This window comes from Teleopsis dalmanni, chromosome 2 (assembly GCF_002237135.1).
Source record: "Teleopsis dalmanni isolate 2A chromosome 2, ASM223713v2, whole genome shotgun sequence".
In the NCBI taxonomy this organism is placed as follows: Eukaryota; Metazoa; Arthropoda; class Insecta; order Diptera; family Diopsidae; genus Teleopsis; species Teleopsis dalmanni.
The window spans coordinates 190,712,543-190,722,108 of NC_051847.1; the positions used below are offsets into that span (position 1 = coordinate 190,712,543).

Genomic DNA, 9,566 nt, shown 5'->3' on the forward strand with positions numbered 1-9,566 from the left:
AAGCTAAAGAATTCATGCCAAATCGATCAAAATCCAGAACTAGCGATATACTAATGCTGATCAGAAAAAAACATCCAACTTAACACAGAATTTCTCATTAGACATTGTGGAGTCAAAAAAAATCTATCGAATCCAGATATTACAAGGGACAATAGTAGTAGACTTTGTCACAATAAGAGGATATAACAGAGCACATTCTGTGTCATTGTGATAGTCTCGCCAGACTCAGCTTCGTTACTTATCAACTGCCTATCCACTTATTACGGAATTAGCCAACATCTCTCCAAGGACATAATGGTATTTTTAATTGATACGCGCCTATTGAACTAAAGTGAGTTCATCACAATAATTCTTAAAGGATGCAGTGACGTGGTGACATAGTTTCCAACCCTTTCAAAATTTAATCAAATAAATAAAATTATTTTAGAATGACATACTTATTATATATACATTTTAAAAATGGCTTGAAGCATTTCAATAACATGTAGAAAAATTTTAATAGTCTGGTAATATAGTTATCAAAGTAGAAAAAACATTATTTTTATTTACATACAACTTTTTTTATCTAAGTTGTTAAAATTACGACAATTCTTCACACATCTCATATACATTCCGAATAATATTCAACTAGTTTTGAATAACTTTATTACTTTAACATTCCTTTATAATTGCTTTATTGCAATAATCTAAGATTTAAGGCTTCGGCTTCCTTAGAGCAAAATGCAGTTATGTGCATTCCAAGTTTTTATTATTGGCCCTAGAGCCCTAGAGATTCTTTGCTTAAATTTTCCCTTTGCTGCAAATCTGAAACTTTAAGTCCTTGTAACTTTTGGCATTTAAAATCAATTTGCAACTTCAAAATTGAAACATTTTTTATGTATTAGATTTTTCTCTGTATTGTTGTTGTTGTTGTTGCTGCTGCTGCTGTTGCTCTTGTTGTAATGCAATGTCGTCAAGTTGAATTGAGAATTCTGTGGTGCGATGTTATCGAGTTTTCCACATTTTCTTGTTGGCTTTGTTAACTTTATCTTTCAGTTCTTCTGCAGCATTCGCAATTTTCAATAGTTTTTCCTTCTTTTTTTTTGTATGTAAACGAAAGGACTTAATGTTTCTATTTAGTACGAACAAACTTAAACACATTAATTTTGCTCCTTTGTTAGCAAAAACTAATGAAATTAGAAAGAAAATATAGGGGACAAAAAATAAAATAATTAATTTAATAGAACAATGAAGATATGAAAACAAGAAATATTTTATAAATTGACTTCGGACTTCATGAAGCGAGGAGTAGATAAACACAACTATTTACTTTTCTATAGAATAATTTCAATTTTTATTGCTAATTATTTTACTTTGTTTATTTTTTTGTAAAACTGTTATTTTTAATAAAGTGACTCCTAATTAAAATGGAACAGAATCGATGTAGATTTAATTATTACTTTCATTTATCGCCAGCCAAATGTTGCTTTGTAGTCTACGTGAAATTAATGGATATAAATAATTTATGAAGAGCTTCATTAGATAGACTTCTCCACTCCCCCGAAAGATATTCTATTAATTTATTCATAGTTTTGAGATAGTTTTTTAAATTCGGCAACCCAGGCTTGATTAGACATTTTAATAGTATTTTAAAACTGTCTACTTTTCCGTAAATATTAAATTAATATATTTCCAGAAACCATCTCTTTCATTTCTTAAAGAAGGGAATCGCTTTCTGTATTTATTAGATTTTCTTAAAAAACACTCTATATAACAAAATGCTGTTTACTCATATATAACATATGTTCAGAAAGAAAAGAAGAAACAGAAAACGCTCGCAAAATGTACCAGAACTTTCACAATCGATACTTACTTGTAAGAACTTTCTCCATGAAGCGATATAAGGATTATATGAAACTAAGCACAAACTATTTATAAATCATTACCGGAGCTCTGACAGGGCATTGCGGGTTGAATTATCATCATACAAAACCGGCAATGTACTGTAGTGTAAATTGTAAGTTTTACACTGAAAAGGTAAGAGCTTTATTTATGTGCTGAAAATCTGCCTGTCACTGATGCAGAACCAAGACACACTGATGCACAAAAGATACAATAGATTTCTAGACCACAGTGGTAAATCTCCTAACGTAATATTAATAAATAAATTACTTATAGGTGTGTTATAAACTGTTTTTGTTTAGTTTATAAAAGCATTGAACTTTAATCATTACAATTGGAATATGTAATAGTATGTTCTCATTGCTTTCATTAAAGAAGTTTATTTGATTTACACCGCTAATGAAGTCGATTTACCCTACAAAGATCCTTCGAAGTTTCCAACTTAGTTAAGAATAAATTAAAGGAAATTACACTAAAAATGTGGAAAACAATAAGGCAAAATATATTTTCCAATAGGGAAATAATCGAAACTTTTTAAAATGTTTGTTTTTTATAAATAAATATTATAAATAATTTTTTTTGAATTTTCTGCATTTTTCTTGATAAATTAATAAGCTTCGCTGAAACTTTTACAGAACTGTCTGACACATAAATCAACTAATGCCAATGGAAACCATCAAATTTGATTAGTAATAAATTGATTTAGCTACAGCGGTAGCATAGTATAAAATTATTGATACATATGAACCACTTAGTATATATTAAATTTTATAACAACGATATTAAATTTTCTGATCTCACATATTAGATGCTTATCATTTTTATATGTTTTAAAAAAATTAAAAAATTTGCTTTCATAGCATAATAGTGCTATATTTGAGCAATAAGCTTGTATGTGTACAATATTCAATGTAATAATTCTAAGTAGTTTTCTACAGGTATGTTTCATATAACATATATCAAATGTATATTCTTATTATAACGCATTACTTTTGTAAATATTTAAATAGCTCATTTATACTATTATATAGAAGAGCTTTTCCATATTACATGCAAAAATATCTCAATAGTGCAATAAACAAGTTATTTATCATTTAACTTTTGTATGTGTATTATTTAATTACATATATCAATATTCATTATTTTATTTTATTGTTCAAATATTCTACAGCTGGTTTATGATTTCGTTTTAATATAAACACAGCAAGTGAATATGTTAATAAAACTTTCACAGCAAAGTAACAAAACTCCAAAGTGCGAATATATGAGACAAGTACGGTTTTGGGACAGTTGGCTAATAAACACTGACTCTAAGCTTCAAATTTGGCAGGGCAAGAGTTTATCCCTTGGTACTTGCAGTCACCAAAACTTAAATATAAAAAATAATACCAAGACCACTGATGTTGGGTACAGTTGTATGGTCAGCTAAAAAACGCAATTAATTAAAAGAATATAAAATAAATGTTTGTTGTTGTAGTTTACTACTGTTCGAAAAACCTTTCTATTATTTTATTTAGAATATTCTATTAATTAAACAACAATTAATCGCTTTGTATGTATTACCGGACTTAATTTTGTTACTTGAATTTATATTTTTCAGAAGGGTAAAGTGCACAAAGTAATACAGTTAGTAAATCAAAGCTTATGGCATGTCCATTTTAACTATCCAGAAAGAATAGAGTTTAATACCAAAACAAAAGTAAATTTTATACAAGTGAGTGCATTCATGTCATATTTTTGTTAACTAACAGATTTTTTAAATGCTCATGACGTTTGTAGCTTAAAGCTTTGTGTTCACTTTTATTACAAATTTTTTCATTTTGAAAAATTTTTCGTTATATACTTTTAAAAAAATATTCTCACAAAGCAAAGAAAAATACTTTAAATACTGTGGTTGAAATGCAAGCGGGAATTTCGTTACTCATACTCAGTGACTTACGGAAACTATTTTACACAGTTCGTTTACTAAATGTTTATGGTTCATTCCAACAATCTCTTTTTAAAGAATATAAAAAACCTTAGTGAAAACTTGCTAAATAGTTTAATTTAAATTTTTTACAGATAACTATTAACATTTCCACGGAATTCTTTATTCATCTTACTGCATTTGCAGAATTATTTAACTGTTTAGAAAATATTGCATGCAATTTAGCTGTATTTATATTAAAAAAAATATATTTTTTCGTTTTTATAAACTTTTATCTATTGAAAAAAATATTTATTTTCGTTTTTATAAACTTTTATCTACTGAAAAAATTTTAAGTCTTTCTTTATTGTGTATTTATTTATTATTCTTTTAAGTTAGTTTAACAACTTAAATTTAATTTAGGAAATATAAAACTATATTGGCATGAAACTGTAAAAATTACAGAATTCTAATATAACTTTTATGATTACACAATATTGAATTAAATTTTTTTTTTTTTAAATAACTTTTGCATTTTCATTTGTACGAAATAAACATAGAACATTTTTTTTTATTTCGCAAAAATCCTTCGTACAGTGTTGCAAAGGAAGATATTTTCATCCGCTTGGGATTCTGAACAGAAATTGCAGATTTTGACAAAATTGAAGATTTGTTATGAAATGAAAATTTATTTTTTGTGCAAATTTACTTACGAGATACGAGTAACTTGAGCCCTATTGAGTAGAGCTGAGCTGAGCTAAGTTTATTTGTTTGTTTATTTGCTTCTTGATGACATACCAGGACATACATACGAGCATGTCTTTTGGCTGCAACTTCTGAATTTGATGTTTTATGAGCTCTAAAAGGTTACATGAACTTGTACATGTAGCATTGCAACATTTTCTTAGAAAAAAATTTTTTGAAGTAGATTGAAATATTGCACATATTTGGAAGGATAAAGATAGTTTATATTCAATAGATTTATAGTTGATGTTTGAAAGGATCAACGCCAAAAAATTTAGATGTGCAATCTTTATTCCTGGTTATTTATTTTAAAAGGGACTATTTGGGACTATTTTATTAAAATGTATTAAAATCACAGATGATTAAATTTCTTCTGTTACACCTAATTATCATTTTCATTAATACGCGGGTACCGGAATGCAAACGATATACAGAACATGAAGACAACGCTTATCGTTAATTAATTAATTAGCAATTTTAAACTATAGTGAAAAAACTTAGGTATTGAGAAAACTTGAAAACTGTTGAGTGAGCGATCTGTAAAAACACTGGTAGAAGATTTATCAATGCATTCAATATAGTCTCAAATTAACTTTTTATTGATGGTACCACAATTCTGCAATAATATCTATGGTTATGGTTGGTGGGTTGAAGTGGCAGGCCGCTAGATAACTTCCATGTACCTCAATTAGCGATTTTTTGACGTTTTACTAGCACATTCCTCGCAAGAAACCTAGTATAGAAGAGTAGAGACTAAATCCATCCCGCCGAAATTATATAATTTAATAGGTCTTTTGCCTTCACCGATAAACAGTTTGATGAACTATTAAAGAAGTGTCTTCCTAAGAATCTTTATCTTCTGAACGACAAAGCCGGGCATTCACAGAGAAAATTTATTATGGTTTCTTTGTCCTGCGTGTTTCCACAATTTATGCAGTGAGGATGTGCAGTTTCTCTGCGTGGGTTCCTACACACCAATGACTAGAAAGTACTGCAGTAAGATTTGCAGTGTTCACGCGGTCTTTTTTGATGAGTTCCGTAGATATAGTTTTATTATAGGTGGGCTATGTTAACCTGAAAGTTCCATATGACTTAAGTGCTTTCCATCTGTTATTGGCAAGTTGCAGAAAGTAGAAGAAGGTACTTCTCTTAATGGTCCCTAGGGTAATATAAACCGATACCGTCGATGATACATACAAGAAAGCACCGGAACGGGCTAAACTGTCAGCTTCCTGTCGTTCTCTTCGATGTTCCCAACCGATTTAGCTCGTCGATCGCTTCCCTATATTCATTTATTTTATCTTTGATTTTGTTGCGAAAGATTCAAGGGTTTTGATTGCTGCCTCACTGCCTGGCTGAGTTGCAATTTGTCGACAAGTTATAGTACAAAACGTTTTATTCTTAAATATCTCCTCTTAAGCGTTTATGTGAACTGCGATAAGGGCAACTAAGATAAACCAATATTTAAAAAAGCGTAATTTAAGGAAATATAAATTCGAATTATAATATTATTAATGTTATCACTTTATTATTGTCATAAAATCATATGTCATATACATAAAATGTATATATCAGAGTCATGTAAGAAATCAGTCAATTGTTATTGAAATTCTTTTTTAGCGAGGTTAATTTTCACAAATAATTTTTCATATTAATACAGTTATCATAACAGTGAATTATAAAAACAATTTTAATAAATTATAAACTATTGTGGTACTAGTTTATCCCTTAACATTTTATACAAATTGGATTCAACAGTAGTGTCTATAACTTGACGACTTTTTCGCAAATAAATTTTACGATTAGCTTTTGCTTGCAGGGAACGATAATTATTCTCAAGAATTACTCCATGACTATCAGATAGACTATGAAAAACATGCATTTGCGAGGGTGAAATTGTTTTGATATCTGTAAAAACAATCCAAGTAACGGCTTGCGAACATGGTGGAGTTGTCAGTGATCCCTCATATGTAAAAAATTCTGTTGTCTTTAAATTGCCAAGAAGAGAGGAAAGTGTAAAATTATATATATGAGTTGTGTCTTCGTATGCGGTAGTAAGACTTATTGCTTTTAGTACCACATCAAAGTCTTCTAAATATGGTGCGGATTCCTAAAACATATATTTTTAAATAAATATTTATAAATCTTTAACATATCGAACTTACTTGTGTTTGGAAGAGCACAGCGAGAACTGTTAGTCCATCTATATAATTTGATGCTTCTGCCACAGTTGCATATTTACTATTTTTGTGAACAATATGCATTTCCAATGAATAACGTCTTCCATCGATAACATGTTCAGATCCGTGTGCATCTTTCGAACCCCAATGAAAGTGGAAACTTTGTGGTATATAGTAACCATTTGGCAATGGTCCATCATATATATATGGGAATTGTGAATCATGAGGCAACCACTCGCTATTAAGATATGCTGGTAACTGCGAATCTACTGTATGTCCAGTATTTTGTGTAACGACTGGATCTTTGTAGGTAACATCATAATTTACAAAATTAAGTGCAGGTATAGAATAAGATGTTGTAGCCTGAAATAAAATGCATAGTTACTTAGATAAACTTTTTTTATGTCACACACTTTTCTATCTTTATCTTTTTATTAAAAACAAAAACCTCAATGTGAAACTGAAAGTTACAGGGTTATGATCACTTTTCATTCAATGAAAATTTTTTATATGCAGAAAAGTAAATAATATTAATGACAATGACGATGACTAGTAATATTGTATATTTAACATAGCTGTCAATTCTCCATATAAACGTTAGATATCATTTTTATATGATATAAACGTATCCAAACATTATGACTTATCTTATCGGTGCTTAATGATAAATTAAATATGTAATATATTTTACAAAAAAATTTTTTTAAATATCATGTTTTAATAGATTATTAGATTATCTGTCTAGAACTCACTAAGCGCATATTTTGAGTGAAAAGTTGTTTAGTAAAAATACTCAAAATATAATAATCTCATTTCAAGCTTGTCAAGTGAATACTCAACTTTAAACCAAAATAAGCTTTTTAAAATTTTGTTTTTTTTAAGCCAATTAAGAAACAAAAGACTCTGTTTTCTTTCAAAAAGAAACTTAATTAGAGCGGTTTTGGAATAGTAATGAAAATATATAGCTTATTTTCGTAAGATTTTAATCATTTAAAATGCCATTGTGAATTTATTTTAATTTTATTGTCATTTAAAAAATTTCTCACATTTCTTGACTAATCTGCAAATCATTTAGTGCTAAATAGTAAAAAAATTATTGCTCTTGTTTAATACGAAAAAGTCGTATTTAGATAATGATAATGGTAGAAACATTACCATTATCGGCACTACAATCGAGTAGTCGGACGTACGTCATCCTTACAGTATCGCTGTCGGTTATTTTAATTGCAGTAAACAAGTAATTTTTAAACAGGCTACACTCAAGAGAAGGTAGTAAATGAACGACCCACTGTATTCTACCGATCTTTATTTTTTGTCAACTTTTTGCGTTTCAAGACAGATTGTGAACAGTTGATGGCTTTATCGTTTCCAGACCCGCTTATTTAAAACCGTTTTTATATTTACAACTTTTTGTTATATGACATCATATTTCACTTCATCATATATACACTATTCCAAAAATTTGTTTTTATTCGAAAATAATAGATGATAATACTCACTTCATTAGAGTTCAATTCTATAGGTGACTGACGATCTGAATTGCAGTCCGGGTATTCATCATACCATTTTGCTTGTTGTTCATGACTGAATCCTTCAGCTATTTTATCAAAACAATCAAATCAAATATTTGAGAAAATAAATATGTTAATATATATATATTTTTTGAAACAAATTACCATAGAGAATTAATAATAACAAACATATTGTTGAAGATTTGTATAATTTATTCATAACTTTTTTCTTTCAGAAGTAAAACAATCTTCACTGTGCAAATGACAAATCACAAATAATGAAATTATGGCTACTCTGCGTTGATTTTAAAATATCTTTAATGCCCGAAGTTTTTGATAAAATTTTCACTTGAAGTTTTACTGCTTAAACAATAAAAAAATAATTGATAAAACTGCTCACGAGTTAAAAAAGTGTTTAACATTTTAAAAATCAATAAAATTTTTATATATTTTAAATGACAAAAACCGTTTTTAAATGATAAGTTTTAGTTCCACAATATAGATCAGTAGAAAATAATATTTTTTACTACCCTGCAGTGAATTTGCCGCTGTAACTTTATCTAAATATTATTGTCCTTTATATAATATAACATTAATTAATTATTATATATCTGTTAATGCATATATTATGATATAAATTTTTATAGTTACATGCCACTTTCTAACATTATATATATTGATTTAAAAAAAACTATTTATATCTAAAAATTAAAAACCTTTTGGGAAACTTCTTTGTTTAGAGTTGTTCTATAACATAATCCAACCCATGTTGTTGCTCGTATGCATTTATCGTTATTTCATCGTTACCATATATTAATGAGTTCAGATATGTAGACACTAAAATACACTGAAATTAACTGATCTCCGCGATATGATCACTACAAAAGTTCACTACTTTGATGTGTTTAGAACTTTATTTAGTGTAGTGTTAATGTAGATTTTTTTAACATAAATACGCAACAGTATACTATGTTTGGTACTTTGTTGTTTATTTTCGTTCAATGCTTTGTACACTTTGTAAAAGTCACTTGAAACCTTTATATCAGAGTACAGAGTATTGTAAGTGTATTGATGCTACACCTATTTTACGCCCAGGTGTGACTATGTACTCACTTAAGTAATACTATTAAAACCGTAATCATATTAAAGCTAAAAATGTCTCATTTTCCTACGCTAATTTTTTCAAATATATTTTGGCCATCAAGCCAGGATCTCTGGAAACAGAACCAATCAAGTAGTAAGCTTGAAGCACACAACTAAGTAGATTGGTACTACATTTTATTCAATTTAAAAGTTTTAAAGTTGCTTAGAAATATAACTGCTAATATCTTGACTGTTTGTGAA

The 9,566-nt window shown here is 28.5% G+C and overlaps 1 protein-coding gene across 1 annotated transcript; it reads right to left on the bottom strand.

Annotated features, from left to right (window-relative positions):
* Nucleotides 1-6,210: 6,210 nt before the first annotated feature.
* On the bottom strand, nt 6,211-8,476 carry LOC119684279 (carbonic anhydrase 2-like). Its single transcript, XM_038098287.1, has 4 exons — nt 8,388-8,476; nt 8,211-8,308; nt 6,697-7,074; nt 6,211-6,641 (listed from the first exon to the last, which is right to left on the bottom strand). The coding sequence occupies exons 1-4, from the start codon at nt 8,440-8,442 to the stop codon at nt 6,237-6,239; spliced, it is 936 nt and encodes a 311-aa protein (XP_037954215.1). The 5' UTR covers nt 8,443-8,476; the 3' UTR covers nt 6,211-6,236.
* Between the last annotated feature and the right edge of the window lie 1,090 nt (nt 8,477-9,566).

What these genes read in the sequence shown, in the direction of transcription:
- LOC119684279 (XM_038098287.1), bottom strand. Translation starts at nt 8,442, where the DNA reads ATGAATAAATTATACAAATCTTCAACAATATGTTTGTTATTATTAATT. An exon ending in GTTATTATTAATTCTCTATG is followed by an intron (nt 8,309 to 8,387) that starts GTAATTTGTTTC and finishes TTGATAAAATAG; the next exon opens with CTGAAGGATTCAGTCATGAA. An exon ending in CTGTGCTCTTCCAAACACAA is followed by an intron (nt 6,642 to 6,696) that starts GTAAGTTCGATA and finishes TATATGTTTTAG; the next exon opens with GAATCCGCACCATATTTAGA.